Here is a 16,911-nt window from a genome sequence, read left to right as displayed (position 1 = left end):
ACAACAGTTTCCCTCGTTGTTTACCTGAACACTTTGCTCCAGAGGACAGTCACACCCTTCAAATGATGTGATTAAAAATTGATTTGTAGTCGGGTACTGGCAAGTTTGACTGCAAGCGAGGCAGGTACAATGGCTCAGGCAGTTACAATTGAGGAGCCCCAGACGCTGCAGTTGTCAAGCAATCACAAAATTCTTGCAAGATCTACAGCATATAATGAGGACAGTCGGGATGATGAGAGAACTGACCATGGTACCTTGGTGACATTTAAATAGGGGAAGGAAATAAAATTGTATTTGTGGTAGGGGACAGTATAATTAGGATTGATACTCTTCCCTGCAGGTATAAGCACAAGTTCCAAAGACTGTCTTCACTACCCCATTGCCAGGATTAAGGACATCTCCTCAGAACAAGAGAAGAAGTTGGAGGAGGAGGGGAGGGATCAAGTTGTTGTGATCTATATTGATACCAGTAACATTGCCTAGATGAGGAACAAGGATCTGGTGAAAGATTTTGACCAGTTAGGAGCTAAATTAGAAAGCCAGACCTCCAAGTTAATCTCTGTATTACTACCTGAGCCACAGGCTAACTGGCATTGGGAAAATAAAGACCAAGGAGTGAAATGCATCATTTAGAAATTGGTGTGGGTGGAATTAGTTTTAGTTTGTGGGTCACTGGCACCAGTACTGAGCTAGAGAGGAGCTATTCCAGTGGAATTCACTTGAACTGTGCTGGGACCATCTTGAGCTGTAGAGAGGGCTTTAGAGTACTTTGGATGTGGGGCTGCAGTGAGGAAGGGTTTGGGAAGAGGGACTATGTAGGCTTACAAAGCAAGAGGATATGAAGGCATTACAGTACAGCTAACAAAAAACATAGTTGATGAGACATAACATACATCATAGAAAAGCAGAAGTAAATAGGGTCAAAAACAGGGATGAAGAATGAAAGGGATGAAACATGAAAAGGCAGAATTAATAGCTTTTTACTTGAAAATGTGTAGTATTTGCAACAAAGCAAAGAATTAATGTCACAAAAATGGGTTAATGGGTGTGATCGTATAGCCATTATGTAGACAAGATTACAAGGAGATGAAAACTGGGAACTAAATATTCAGGGATACCTGACATTTTTTTTAAATGGCAGACAGGAAGGAAAGGATGGTGGGGTTGCATTGTTAGTACAGGATGGAAGAAGTTCGAAAATAAGATATTACCTTGGATCAGAAGATGTAGAATTTGAGTAGAGATAACAAATATAAAGGGAAGATGACACTGGAACGAGTAGCCCACAGGCCTCTAACAGTAGTTATGTGGTGGGACAGAGAATATATCAAGAGGTATTGAGAGCATGCACCAAAGGCAGAACGTTAATCATGGTGACTTTAATCTTAAACAGATTAAGGTATTCTGATTGGAAGAGTTACCATGAGGAGGAATTCTTAAAGTATTTCCGGGACAGTGCCCAAAGACAATATGTTAGTGGTCTAAGTAGGGATCAAGCTATTTTGGATCTGGTGATGTCAAGTGAGGGAGTAAAATAAATTATGTCAGAGTAAAAGATCCTAGAGGACAAAGTCAGCATAACTTGGTAGAATTTACCATTCAGTTTGAGTGGGAAAAACGCAGGTTGGAAATAATTTAAATAAAGATAATTACAAAGAAATAAGGGTCAAGCTAGTTAGAGTAGACTGGGAATGGAGGTTAGCAGTGAAGAAGGTTAAGGAATAATGGTGATATTTAAGAAAATAAGCTGTGGCTCACTACAAAGATATATCCCAGTGAGGAAGGAGGATTCCCTGAAGAGGATAGCAATTCCTGGTTAACCAAGGAAGTTAAGGAAGCATCAGATTGAAAGAAAAGACGTACAATGTGGCAAATATTAGTGGTAAGTTAGAGGATTGGGAAGTTTTAAAAATCAACAAAAGCCAACCACAAAAATAATAAAGAGGGTAAAGATGAACGTTGAGGGTAAACTTAGAAGTAATATCAAGATAGACAGCAAGCTTCTTTTAAATGTACATTTTTTTAAAAACGTGGCCAAAGTTAACATCAGCACATTAGAGAATGAGGCAGGGTAAATAATAATGGGGAATGAGAAAATGGCAGCAGAGTTGAATAAATACTTTGCATCAGTCTTCAGAGTTGAAGACACAATTAACATTCCAAAATTGCTAATTATTCAACGGGAATAGGGGGACAGGAAATAAATGCATTCACTATCACTAGAGAAAAGGTACTAGGGAATAAATGGGGCTAAAGACTAATAAGTGCCCTTGATCTGATAGGATGCATCATAGAATATTAAAAGAAATAGCTACGAAGATAGTGGATGCACTGGTCGTAATGTTCCAAGAACAGTTGGATTCTGGGAAGTACTCAGATGATTGGAAAACAGTAAAATGTAGCACACTTATTCAAAAAGGGAGGAAAACAAAAGGATGTAACTATAGCCCAGGTTGCTAAACATCCGTTATTGGTAAAATGTTGGAGTCTATCAGAAAGGGTCCTCTATCATACACACACCATGGTCTCGCAAACACACACTCCTTTGCACTCACTAGGATTGTCTCTCACACGCAACACAGCACCCACACACACCTCACATGCAACACAGCACCCACACACACGTGAATCTATGGGGAGAATTTGTATTTGCCGATACATTCTATTTTGTTCAAAAAGCACTCAATTTATAGACAGTCAATGTGGCATTTTATAAATTCAAACTTTAGAAATAAAACCAGTCTGACTCCAAACCAAAACATAAATAGATTCTAATCAAGGCCTCACACCTAACATGCATTGTCTGACCTTAAATGTCACTCTTCTTTACACTGATAAAATCTTTTGTTCTCTCAGGACAGTGACTTCAAAGGAATTTTGGAATTTGCATATACATATTAATCGATTAAAACCTTCTAACTGATTAAAGATTTAACAGCATCTTAGGTTTGTTTAATATACCCTCCTCAGTGGTGTGACCCTTTCATTTTTTACTTATAAATTCTGGGTCTGATATTACCTCTCTCTCTTACACCTGCAAAAGGAGTGAGGCTCTGAAAGTTTGTGTTTTCAAATAAACCTGTTGGACTATAACCTGGAGTTGTGTGATTTCTGACTTTGCCAACCACAGTTCAACACCAGCACCTCCACATCATAAAGGATGTAATAGCAAAGTATAAAGAAATACATAATATGATCAAATAGAGTCAGCATCTTTTCATGAAGGGGAAATCATTCCTGACAAATATACTAAATTCTTTGAGGAGGCAACAAGCACACTAGATAAAGGGGAAACGGTGAATGTAATATATTTTGAATTTTTGGAAGACATTTCACAGTGTTAAGCTGCTTAATAAGGAAAGAGGCCATGATTTTAGGAGTAGTATATTATATGTAGATAGAAGATTGGCTAACTAATAAGACAAGGCGTTAGGATAAGGAGGGCATTTTCTAGATGGCAACCTGTAACTAATGGAGGTACAAAGGGATCACTGCTAAAGCCACACTTATTTATAACATACATTGATGACTTGGATGCTGGAAGTGAATGCACTATTACAAAGTTTGTGGATGACAAAGAGTCTGCAAAGGATTATAGACAGGTTAAAATGAGTGGGCAAAAACTTTGTAAATGGGAAGTGAGCTTCAGGAAGAATAGAGGAGCTGAATATTATTTAAATTGGAAAAGACTACAAAAAGCTACAGCATGGAGGATTTGTAAATTCTGGTATGTAAATCACAAAATATTAGCATTCGAACTTAACAAGTATGAGGGAAGGTAAGTGGAATGTTGGCCTTTATTTCAAACAGAGTGGAATTTAAGTGGAGGGAGGTTTTTTACTAAAACTATACACGGTACTAGTCAGACCACAGCTGGAATACTGAGCATGGTTTTGGTACCCTTATCTAAAGAAAATATTTAGGCATGGGAGACGGTCTAGAAAAGATTCACTAGGTTGATCCCCAGATATGGAGGTAATGTCATGAGCAGAGGTTGAACAGGTTAAGCTTGTACTCTTTGGAGTGTTGAAGAATGACAAGAAACCTTAACGTTCTTAAGCGTAGAGGGGGTAAGGTTATTTCCCCCTCTGGGGGAGTCTGGGATAGAGAGCATCATCTGAACATAAGTGGTTGCCCATTTAAGGCAAAGATGAAGAGGAATTTCTTTTGAGAGGGTAGTGAATCTACTGGAATTCTTTACCACAGAGGCTGCATCAATAAATATATTCAAGGCTGAGATAGGTTTTAAATCAGCGAGGAATCAGGGGTTGTGGGAAAATAACAGGAAGGTGGAATTGAGGATGATCAGATCAGGAATGACCCTTGAAGGACAGAGCAGACTTGATGGGTGAATGGCCTGCTTCCACTACTATGTTTTAAGTTCTTACTTGCACGTTGGTTGCTGTTATTTACATAAGCAATGAGCTTTCAAACACCCTGTAGTAGAAAAGAGTGTTGTGTAAAATATAAGCTCTCCTTCTCGGTGAAATTCAACATGTGTTAAGCGCTGCATTTGGTTTAATAAAGTGCCAAGATTAATAAGAAATTGGAAGCGGCTTATATGCTTCGATGCTAAACTTAACTAGACACTGCAGAACAGCCATTAATTAAGTAAATAAAACAATAGAGTGAACACCAGAGGAAGTTGTGTTCAGACCATTCAGTATTCTAGTCAGGTCACATCTTTCTCGCTGCCATTGCTGGTCACTAAATCATCTGATGGCTAATGTTTGATCAGAGCAAAACTATGAACTTTGATTTCTGGTGTCATAGCCTAACTTATGAGAAAAAAAATGAGAAAAACCAGGGCTTTTCACCCAGGATAGAAGTTGATAGGTAGTTTTACAAAGGTGTAACAGATTGTAAGGGAAATCTTACGTCTTGCATAGTAATTCAATCTGAAACATGACAGCAGCAAAAAGGTCACAGTTGATGACATTAAGGACATGTTCAAGCGATAGAGGAGAGCAACAGATACTCTTTAGAGCACACATTTAAGGAGTGGTTTTCTTGGTGCTTGTGTGGTGGAGTGTTAGGGTCCTGAGCTCTGAACCAGCTGGCTGGGTTCAAATACAACCTGTTCCAGAGGTGTGTCAAAACCTGACTGAACAATTTGATTACAATATTAAAGGCTAATTTTCCTATTGAGGGTCATTGGTTAGGAAGGATCAGGCTGATGTTTGTTTAGAGGGTTTGTGGTACTTTGGTACCTGTCTCTGGCCAGCTGCTCTGGGTTCAAGTCTCATCGACTCTGGAGTTATGACATAAGTCTGAACAGACTGATTAAAAAATCTCCTTTCTTTAGAAGCTAAGAAATGCTAATAAACAATCACAGAAAACAAACTACCTGCTGCATCAGTTAATGGCTAAGTAGCACTCCTATAACAGTCAGAGATTAGTTTTGGACCCATGTCAGTCATCCTTCTGGCAGATAGACTGGAGGGAGTGCAGCTAGTTGGCCAACTTCCTCTAACAGGAAACATGATCACACGCCCCATTGCTGGCCTATATCAAGCCAACAATCTCGACACAACCTGAGCTACAAATCTTCGCAAGAACCTTAAAGGAACCCCATTCCAAATATTCATGTCTTCACCTGAGCTTGAAATAGATACTTGAGCAAGGAAAAGCATTTGTTTCAACATGTTGCCAACTGCAGTTGATTTTAGCTGATCAACATTCATGATCACAAAGCACAGCCAGTCGAGAGAAGTGTTGGGAAGCTGTTAGTGTATAGGACCGTCCCAGCATAAACCTCAATCTGTAGGAGAGAAAAGGGCAAGGGCAGATTCACAAACGCATGCTTCCTTCACTGACCTGCTGTCCCCTCACATGCAGCTTGTTCATCTCCAACTCTGCGATGAATGTTGAAATAACACAGCAGAACAAAAAAGCATTTGTACAACTAATGTTAATCCAATTCCCTCACATTGTCATTCAGTAATCCCTGCCAGTCAATGCCTTGTGCTGCTGTCTCTTTCTCCATTGATAATATATTTCCTGCACACAGTCTTGCAGTAACCATTACCATGTCCTTTATTACTGCAATATTTAAAGGTCATGCAACTGCTCCATACAATGTCAATTGCCATTCCTGTTTGCGATACTGTCCATACCTATCCCTGCTGATTTTGCATAATATCTGCCTCAGTACTTCCTCTCAACCTTCATCATCATAACTGTGAATAAGTAAAAACATTATAATTGAGTTATTTTTAACTGGGGAGCTACTGATAGACTTTAGGCTGAGTGAGTAATATATGTTGCTGGAATAATACCTGTAGATGGGAATTTCAATGTCCCTATCTGGATATAAAAGTTGAAAATAAATTTGTAGTACTTCAAGTGACCAACAGCAAACTTCGTTGTAAATTGTTTGTCCAAAAAGCCATACTTACCAGTCGTGCTTTGTCTTTTCAGGTGTACCAGTTAGACTCAGGGCATTACGTGTGCAGGAACAAGTATTATGGTCGTAGTCTTTCCATCGAAGGGTTTAGCAAAGCACTGTATCAGTTTCTGCACAACGGCAGGTACCTGCGTGTGGACTTGTTTGATGTTATTCTGCAGAAACTTCGCAACCTCAAGGAGGTGCTGGAGAAGCAAGCTTCTTACCGCTTCTACTCCAGCTCTTTGTTGATTATCTATGATGGAAAGGACCGAAAGGCAGACAATCGAAACAAATCCACAGGGGCGATGAACCAAGAGAACCTGCAGGCAAGCACCAGTTCATCTGCATCTTCCTCCTTGAGCAGCATTCAGGATCAGCCAAAAATTGACGTGCGGATGATAGACTTTGCCCACAGCACGTTCAAAGGGTTTCGGGATGACCAAACTGTGCATGATGGGCCTGACACAGGTTATATATTTGGACTGGAGAATCTCATTAGTATTCTGGAAGAGATTCAACTCCAGAACCAGTAGCATATTCCAAACTGTTCCTAATTCTTTACCTATAACTCGGGAAGGAAGGGTAATGACCTTTCCCTCTCAAGCACATACCGTATGACTGCTTATTTAGATACTCATCGCAGCGATGATGCCACAGACAAAAGTACTGTCAACTTCTGGCAAATTGCTAGACAGAGAAAAAGTGAGTTTGTTGTTCGAACTGTTTGTTATATCACAATGTATAAAGTTGTTACATAGTCACGTGGAGCAGCACTGCCTGTACTGATACTAATGCATCTTGTAAAAAGGGAGCAATGCCATTGACTTACTGAGGCCTACCATAAAGTGGCAGGTGCCAGTGTGGGGGGCACCCACTCGGTACCAAAGCAGCAAGCAGGCCAGGTAATCTTCTTCTGCTCCCAAAGACTGAGACTGCATGGATTGCTGTATATTTGTAAATGCTGGGACAACTTTCCTCATTTACGACCACCTGAATGTGAGTGAAGGACTCCATAAGTTAACACTCAGGTTCTTTAGCTGACAGGTGTGTGGGTTTGTTTTGAATTTCACTTCTTCCCTTGAACATTATTCCCTTCAGTACCTTGCCAGGGTTAATCTCACTGTGCCAGCGACTTAATGCACAGAGCCTATGGCTCACTAGCTCTTTGGAAGGCTGTTGCACATTCCTCAGAAGACACATCAGATGAATGTCCCAAGAGTCAGATCATGGACCAACGCCGGATTACTGCAAAGGACTGTGCGTCCTGAGGTTAGGGTTTTGTGCAAGTGTTAGATATGAGTACCACAAAATAAGGCTCTTCCAGCTAGTGCAATCTTTCCTTTTTAACACTGGACACTGAAGATAAATAAGCTCAGACTGTCGCGAACCTCCAGTGAATGTAATCAGAAGAGTGAGAGCTATTTCCTGCTGCCCGTTCCCAGAAGGATTTGGTTTTCATCTATTGTTTGTGTAATTACAGAAATACATCCTGCTGATACAGTGGAGACATTTAGTAATTTACAGGAAAGCACATTGGCACAATGCAGGTGGCAGGTTTGTTTATAAAACAGACCTGCAAGCTGTTCCTAACATGAAGCTTAGTTTGCCATCCTTTTATTTAGAATATTTGACTTTATACATCTTTGCTTACGAGTATTTGCAGTAGTTACGAGTTTCAAACTAAATCTACTGTGTAATTTTTAAGATTGCTATTTTGTTACATTGTTCCAAAATCTTTATTTTTGTCTTTTGAAATGTATGTTCCAGTCTGGATCATGAGGTTCTGAGAGCCCTGGTTTGCAGGATACTATCCATCCCATAAAACTGCAGTATCCCCTTTTGAGTAAGCAAAGCTGAAACCTGGAGCAGTTTTCCCCAGAGACAGACACTGACCTGAAGCATTGCCCTGTGTGACCAAGTTTAGAGAGTACAGTTACATGAAACTGCATGGCCTGATGAACCAATCAGAGTGCTGTCAGCTCAAGCTGTTGTACAAGTATTTTATCATGAGCATCAAACTTTTGTATGCCAAGCTGTCTCTGGGAAAATTGGATTGAGGTAATTCCATTATCCTGCCTTTTTGGGTGTATGTATGGTCTATAGTAAGTTCTTAGCATTGTTCTAACACTGCCAGTTAGCTAGATCTATCAGATATTTAAACTGTGACTGGTATCATCCTAATGTTGGATGCTGTAAAAGGAGGAGGAGGGGTGAATCATTCATAGAGTGCACATGATAAATAGAACACACCAAGAAGTTGCAAGAGCCTGCAGCATCTGCTGGAGTGACTCCAGCGTAAGTTCTCAACTAAAAGAGCAATGATAAACAGCTCATGGAATTTTTTTCTGATTTGCTTGACCCTGTTTAACCAGGTGATTGGACCGTAATCCTTCTTAGTGGCTTCATTACTGGATGATTCTCTCAGTGAGTGTAACAGTCATGGAGCAGAGCAGCAAGGGTTGTTCACATGCATTAGGCAGCAGAAAATGACATTTGAGCTAATACATGTCCTGCTCTCAAAGTTCCTGGCACACCATTGAATGCTTCTGAAAATGTGTTATCAAACCCAAATTAACTAACACTATTATAGCATATTGGTAAGGCACAGAATATTCTGTGTAATTCTGTTCATTTGTAAACTTCCCTGCCCTTAATGCACTCTACTTGAAGCTTTCGTGCACGCAACATAACCCTGAATCCAAATTCATTTACATTATCTGGTTATTTGTAAGAGGTTGGATACGATTCAATGGATGAATTGAGTTTCCAGGGCTCAGTGGCCAGGGACCTTAGCACTCTGATGCATGTCTGTCACTGTGACCGTCCCATACTAAACCCCTTTCTCCCCACAGAAACTAAGCACTTGCATTCCTTGTGGAATAGCCCATAAATGAGTTACTGAACTGTCATTATTCCAGTGCCTCAGCACTGAAAAAGGCAAAGACGAAGTGAAAGTGATAGGAGGACTTCTTGATGATACCTGGAAAAGAGGAAGTTCTGTTATTGCCTTCCATACATGCAATCCATTACATTCCAGAAAACAGAACTGTGCCTAGTACTATGGAGGAAAGAGAAGAAGGTCGCTATGAACTTCACCGTCACTTTGACCTGGAGCCAACTGTTTAATGAAGCATGTTGGGAGCCATAGATCAGTAGTGCAGCAGTGAAGGTCATCAGCATCAGTGCATGTCCATTCAGGCTGACAGTATCAAGGGTTAAAGATCTGGAAATGATTTGCCACAAGTTAAATAACATTGAAGACAGCAGAGGGTTACGTAGGGGAGAACGTTATCAGGGGAATTACTAATATTTTTAAATTCAAGAATTGTTTTTTAATCTGTTTTATTTTTGTGGGCATATGTGGGTGTGGACCAACATGGCTGCTTAAAGGAGTCAAACATTTTGGGTATTTGAGTGGTACTTTAGTGGCAGATGCATATTGCTAATTAGTTTAGCAAGTAAAGACTTAGTAAATACAGTATTTTATTCTAGTAGGATTTTCAAAGTTCAAGTTCCATATACACAAATAAACCAGTCACTCCACTCACTCAATCTCCTTCTCTTACCTCATGGGAGAAGAAACATCAAATAGTGCTGTTTAAACATCCCTGCAGCCCTCAGTCTTGCTTCTTAATAAAACTATTGCTGCATATTTTCTGAATAGCATTGCACCAATTCGATGACTCAATAAACCTGCCACTGGCAAGTATGTTTTGAGCAGCACTGGATCCTGATGGCCCTCCAAGACATTGACAATGAACTAAATGTACTCAGTGAAGTAATTCAGCCCAGAATTTGTAACATATGGGCTACCATTGTTTAACAATGTACTTTTTAATATTTAAACTGTTGTATCTTAATTGTTTGAAGACTTTTTCAAAAACAATTACAAATGAGTTAAGTGTTGTTTCTATTTCTGAGCTGCACCTATCTTTTTAGGTCTTTTGTTTCTATGGCAGCATATTACTGAGGAACCAGCATTTGAGTGACACTTCCATCTAACCCTGCCCAATTACAGAGAACCAGAGGTTGACGGGACCAGAAAATGAGAGACAGCCCAACTCTGAAAATTTTAAAATGTCCGGTTCCAACTTCCTGTTTTGTAATTTTCTGCAGAGTGAAAATACAGCAGTTTTAAAATTCAAAGCCAGTTTAAAGAAATAGAGAATTAAAGAAGTTGCACAAGATTTGCCAAGGGTCTTGGAGCACTTGGTGATCTTAGAATGCCTGCAGTATTAACTTTGATAACGATCATCTGCTCGGTCCCAGGTTGTTGCAAATAGTTAAGATTGCGAGCAATAATTTACCCTGGAAGCACGTTGGGTAAACTCAGTCTGGAGCTACCTGGCCTGAGAAGCACTAATATACAGATCTGTCATAGCACATAAAGTGATTGCCCACCATACAGGAACAACCAAATCTGGATATATTTGTCCACTTTTAGATTATTCAAACTTTTCTGTTTTTCAAAAAGACAAAATGTAAAGGGCTGATCTGTAGAATGGCACTAACAGAATTTTACTCCAGCTGCCCACTGGCCATTTGCAGCAACTAGAATTTAAAGTGTGCCTGTTTGTAATTGTGGATCTGGTGTTTCCTCACACTGTGCTGCCAAACATATTTTCCTGCAGAATGAGATCTGCCTATTAGGAACTATTTATGGATATCTCTGATTTCTTGACAGCATTCTGTTAGTACTGCCCCTCATGGTTCATGGTGTTCCTTACTTCGTTAATACCAACCTTGGGGACTGGTAGTCCAACTATTGCACTATGAAGAATGCAGGGCAGGGTAAGGCGTAAATTTCTTTTTCGAGTGCTGTGTACAATTGATGTACCATGAGCTGAGGCTACCTGGTCAGAAGGGATACTGCAGCTTTGATGTGGTGCTCAGCAATGGAAAGGGGGGGTGGAGGGGAATGGGGGGAATTGAAGGACAAGGTTGAACATGTTTTTATTGTTCACCGATGTTGTGAAAGCCACGTTGGGCTCCTAATAGTTTACTACAACAATCTTGCAGAAATGTAGGGAAACATTAAATTTCTGCACATTAAAACCAGACGGAAACCCCCTCAGCTTCGAACAGATGGGGTAATTGTTTTGTTATATTACTAATTTATTCAAAGTAGTTTCAATGTTTTTTCACTGTATTTCTATTGTGTGACTGTATCTTCAACGGTAGACCCTCTCTTCAGGAATCTATGGGCATGAGCAAACTGTATCCTTGTGATCTGTGTTTACAGTGTTACCTCCCAGTTGTCACAGTTATGTACAAAATAAATACATTTAGGAAAATACAATTCTGCTTGATCTTTCATTATCTGTTAAACCTTGTAGATAGGTGATCTCGTTGTGGTCTGGGGAAACATGATTTGGAAAACATCAAGGGCAGCATTTGTTGCCAATTCCTCACTGATATTGAGAATATGATTATGAACTGTAACAGCCCACCTGTGTATAGACGACCACAGTGCAGTTTAGAAGGGAGTTCCAGGATGTTGACCCCCACACCGCCCAACCCTGGCTAGTTCCACATCAGGAGGGTTTGAAACTTGGGAGGGGATGCAGGTCAAGCTGTTCACTAGATTCTGCCTTGCTATGAGCTTTGGTTGCGACAGTGTCTATTCAAATCAGACTACCACATTTGTTTTACATTAATATCTCTGTATAAGTTCCATTTTATTGGTTTCAGTTCAAGAAGGCAGCTCACCATCATACTCTCGATAGAAATTAGAGATGGGCAATAAAAGCTACTTTAGCCAGGAGTTCCTACAGCTGTGAAGGATTTTTTTTAAAGCTCCCACACCAAACTCAGGAAGATAAGGCTGGGTATGTGTTCCTCCTAGTGCCTCATCTTCACCACTGCACCTGCTGAATAACAAATAAAGACTGATAGGCATGTATTCAACTTCAAGATACAGTGTGCTGAGAATAAATTCCAGAAGAGGGAACAAAGCAGCCAAGGAGACAAAAGTTAAACGTACCAAGGTAAGATAAACCCAGGTTTAAGAGCCGAAAAGAAAGGGACCGAACAGTAGAGAAGAAATACAAGGATTGTAAAGCCATTTCTTATTTATGTAAAACAAAATTGCAGACCCGTGCTGCAAGAGATCATTTATAGCAGATGTAAAGCTATTAGCATAATCCCATCAAACCCTTTTTTTTCTGGATTCTTCGTCCCTTGTCAAGCAAGCAATAATACTATGCTTGTAATCAAACAAAAAATCCTGGAACTACAGAGCAATGATAATCTGAGACAGGCAGTAGGAACATGGAAAGCAGCTTGGATCCAGTTGCAATTGTGGTCAGATGCATCTAGTAGTGACCTGATTATCTTCAATGGGAGTAATTGACTATCTGCTGCTGTCAGTGGCCCCCCCCAAACATAGAGATATAAGGGAAGGCTATTCGCAAGAAATCTTAAATGCATTCAGTAAGAGTACATTATTACTAAGTTACATATAAATTGGTCAAAGATTGTGGAAGAGAATTTGCTTGCGTGTGCACATGATGGGTTTTTTTTAGACCTATACATCAAAGAACCAACCAGAGAATGATCTATTCTAGACGGTGACTGCAATGAGAAAGGATTAGTTTACAATCATATTGTGCTTGTTCCTTGGAGAAGAGCAACCATAATATGGTACTCTTCATTAAGATTGAGAATCAAGTAGTCAAATCTGAAACCAGGCTCCTGAATCAAAATAAAGGGAACTGAGAATATGAGGCATGAATTGACAAGGATCAATTAGGGATCTCACTGAATGGGTGAGGGTAGATAGGCAGTGGTTCATATTTAAAGAACATGTACATGAATTACAACAACTATTCATTCCAGTCTGATGTGAAAGAAGAAAAGTGGCTTAGTTTTGGCTTACAAAATAACTTAGGGGTAGTATTAGACCCAAAGAAGAACTATCAAAAATTGATAGAAAAAGCAGCAAGCTTCAGATATGTTATGAGTAAAATTATAGGGAACATAAATACTGATTGCAAAAACTTCTATAGATAAGTGAAGGGAAAAAGTTTAGTAAAGACAAGTGTAGATCTCTTACAGTCAGAAGATGGGAAATTATTATAGAATTTCAGTAAAATTGAACATCTACTTTGCTTCTGTCTTTACAGAAGAGGGTACAAGTAACCTCTGAGAAACGTTAGAAGATAAAGATTCTAGTGAGATGGAAGAATTGAAGGAAATTAGTAGGAAAAAGGTGCTAATGAAATTAATGGTATTAAAGGTTAATGAATCACCAGGGGCCTGATAATCTATATCCCAGAGTGCTAAAGGAAACGGCCCTGGAAATATTGAATGCATTGGCGGTGATCTTCCAAAATTCTATACGCTCTGGAGCAGTTCCTACAGATTGGTGTAGTAAATATAAACCTATTATTATAAAAAAAACTGAGGAAGAGAAAAAATAAAATTACAGTCCATTTAGCCTAACATCAGTACAGGAGAAATGCAGGAGTCTATTATAAAAGATGTAATAACAGAACAGTTGGGAAGCGTCAACAGAATTGGACAAAACCAGCATGGGTTTATGATTGGAAAACATACTTAACAAATCTACTGGGGTCTTTTGACAGTGTGACTAATACAATAGATGAGGGAAAACCAGTGGATATGGTGTATTTAGATTATCAGAAAGCTTTTGATTGCCTCATACAAAGGCAAAGTTAAACATGTGGGTTAGAGAGTAATATAGTAGCATGGATTGGGAATTAGTTGACAGACTAGAAAAACAGTGTGTGAACAACTGGATCTTTTTCTAAGAGGCAGGTAATGACTGGTGGGGTACTGCAAAGATCAGTGCTTGGGCCCAACTCTTCATGATATCTGCATTAAATGACTTGAATGAGGGAATCCCACATTTCCAAGTTTGCTGACAACACAAAACTGAGTGGGATTGTGAGTGTGAGAAAGATGCAAGGAGGCTTCAAAGTGATTCAGATGTGTAAGGACAAACAAATAGCAATTAGAACAGCAAATGTTATATCAGTCTTCAGTGCAAAAGGATTTAAGTTCAAAAATCTTACCACAGTTATAAAGGGTGTTGGAGAGACCACACTTTCAGAGTATTGTGTGCAGTTTTAGTCTCCCTATGTAAGAAATATATACTTGCCATAGAGGGGAGTACAGCAAAAGTTAACTAGGCTGATACTAACGATGGCAGGACTGTCTTATAAATTAGAATTTATTGTCACTCGTATTCAAATGCATCAAATGACTACAGTGAAAAGTGTACAATGTCACCATTCTCAGCCCCAACCTGGGTAGGACTGTCTTTCCTTGAAACAGCACAGTAGCTCAGTGGGTACCGCTGCTGCCTCACAGTGCCAGGGACCCAGTTTTGATTTCAACCTTGGAGACTTGTGGAGTTTGCACATTCTCCCCTTGTCTGTGTGGGTTTCCTCTGGGTGCTCTGGTTTCCTCCAACAGTCCAAAGATATGCAGGTTAGGTGGATCAGCCATGCTAAATTGCACGTAGTGTCCAGGGATGTGCAGGCTAAGTGGATTAACCAATGGAAATGCAAGGTTACGGAGATTGGGTAGGGGAGTGAGTCTGGGAGGGATGCTCTTCAGAGAATCGGAGTGGACTTGATGGGCCAAATGGCCTTCTTTCACATTGTAGGGATTCTCGGATTCTATGATACAAAGGTGTCTGGGTACAAAGTAGAGAAATAAAGAAACAAAATCAAACATCACAATCCCTCTTAGAATAAGGTAGCAAAATAAAGAAAGGTAAAAGTTAAACATCACAGTCCTTCTTAGTATTAAGTAAAGAAATAAAGTAAAAAAAATTCAACAGTCTTTTAAGTACTTACTATGCTGAGCTTGCAGGTTCTAGAAGGGCTTGATCTCCTCCACTTTGACTCATTCTCTGGGACAACTCTGACTGCCTTGTCTCACCACCGCTGGGGAGCTCCATCACTGCCACATTGTGCTCATTCCTCCTGCATTGGGCTTGATCTCTGATAGTCAACGTCCTGATCCGGAACCCCTGCCAATGCCAAGCTCTGGACTGCAATGACATCGACTGCCGAAGTTTCCACTTTGGACCCAGCTGCTGCCACGCTCCAGGCCCAATGATTTGTCTCTTTGACTGGGCTGTATTTACTAGTGCTTGGAAGGATGAGAGGGAATTATGATTGAAGTGTATAAATTTCTAACAGGGCTGGACAGACTAGATGAAGAAGGGTACTTTCCCTTGCTGGGGAGCATAGTACCAAGAGACAGTCTCAGGAGATTGGTGGAACATTTAGGTCTGAGAAGAGGCGATATTTTTTAACTGAAAGGGTAGTGAACCTTTGGAATTCACCACCACAGTTGGCTGTGCAGGCTAAATCATGAAACATATTCAAGAAAGAGATCAAATGTTTGGGGAGAATGTAGAAATAGGGCATTTAGATAGTGGACTAGTCATCCTGATAGTGAATGGCAGAACAGGCTTAAAGGGCTGAATGGCCTCCTCCTGCTCCTTGTTTCTATGCTGTTTATTCCATGTAAGTTCCAAGCACATCACTCTATATGTTTTTGTTCCCTCTTGCATCCTTACTGTATTGAAATCCATTCTCATTGTATAATATTGTAATCTTAATTTATTCTTATACGCATGTAATTTGTTTCCATGACTTAAAACCTACATTCAGAGATTGCCAGTGACAGATATGAATATGTTATCCGTTTTTTTCTCAGGTCATTTACTAAGCCAAACATCTTGTGGTACGTCTAAGTCGAATTTGAGAAATTCAGCTCTGTAGATGCGCCGTTAAACCAAATCTGTTTTATGCTTCAAAAAGTAGTTCAATGCATTCCTTGGTCATGAAAAGCACTTATAAATGCAACTCTCTTTCTTTTGTTAATTTCTGCTGTCTTAAATCTAGAGAGAAGCAATCTTTGATGGAATGCTGGACAATTGGTTTAGTCACCCAGCATCAGATCTAACTATACCACATCGCATCCAGTTCTCATTTGCTAAAACTGCCTCCTATTCCAGTATTATTTTGAGACACAGAGAGCAATCATTATTCTTTTCCAACATTTCTCAACTGCAGACTTTTCTTGAAGCCCTTCTCCTGTCTTGTAAACCTTTAACTCCAACAAATGTAAGGAGTTTGTGGACTTTTCTCACTAAGACTGAGGCCATCCATTAGTTTTTGTTGCCACTTTATTCCTTTCCATTTGCCCACAAGATGTTCCTGAAATCCCATCTTTCTCGAGCTTATTTCCTCTCATCCCTCATGTTCCCTCGCAAGCTCATCTTAATGGCACTTCTTCCCCACTTGGCCTCTCCATGTTATCAAGGAGATTCGTGAACAGTTCTCTTTCTTCAGGTGTCATCCCCTTCCACTTCAAATCTGGAAAGAAAACAATGCTTATTCCTTCTATTTACAAAAAATATCACCTAGTCCCAAGAGATAATGGGAACTGCAGATGCTGGAGAATCCAAGATAACAAAGTGTGTAGCTGGATGAACACAGCAGGCCGAGCAGCATCTCAGGAGCACAAAAGCTGACGTTTCG

The 16,911-nt window shown here is 39.9% G+C and overlaps 1 protein-coding gene across 2 annotated transcripts in view; it reads left to right on the top strand.

The window, feature by feature from the left end:
• Positions 1-11,667, top strand: part of ip6k1 (inositol hexakisphosphate kinase 1) — an 83,286-nt gene extending 71,619 nt beyond the window's left edge. For both annotated transcript variants that reach the window (XM_048547514.2, XM_048547515.2), the window contains one exon: positions 6,421-11,667. In XM_048547514.2, coding sequence (XP_048403471.1) covers positions 6,421-6,921 — 501 coding nt within the window. In that variant the 3' untranslated portion in view covers positions 6,922-11,667. The remainder of the gene's footprint in view (positions 1-6,420) is intronic.
• Positions 11,668-16,911: the final 5,244 nt, after the last annotated feature.

The sequence above is a fragment of the Stegostoma tigrinum genome, chromosome 11 (assembly GCF_030684315.1).
Source record: "Stegostoma tigrinum isolate sSteTig4 chromosome 11, sSteTig4.hap1, whole genome shotgun sequence".
NCBI classification, from domain to species: domain Eukaryota; kingdom Metazoa; phylum Chordata; class Chondrichthyes; order Orectolobiformes; family Stegostomatidae; genus Stegostoma; species Stegostoma tigrinum.
The sequence above is the reverse complement of the archived record's forward strand: the minus strand, read 5'-3'. Positions and strand labels throughout refer to the sequence as shown.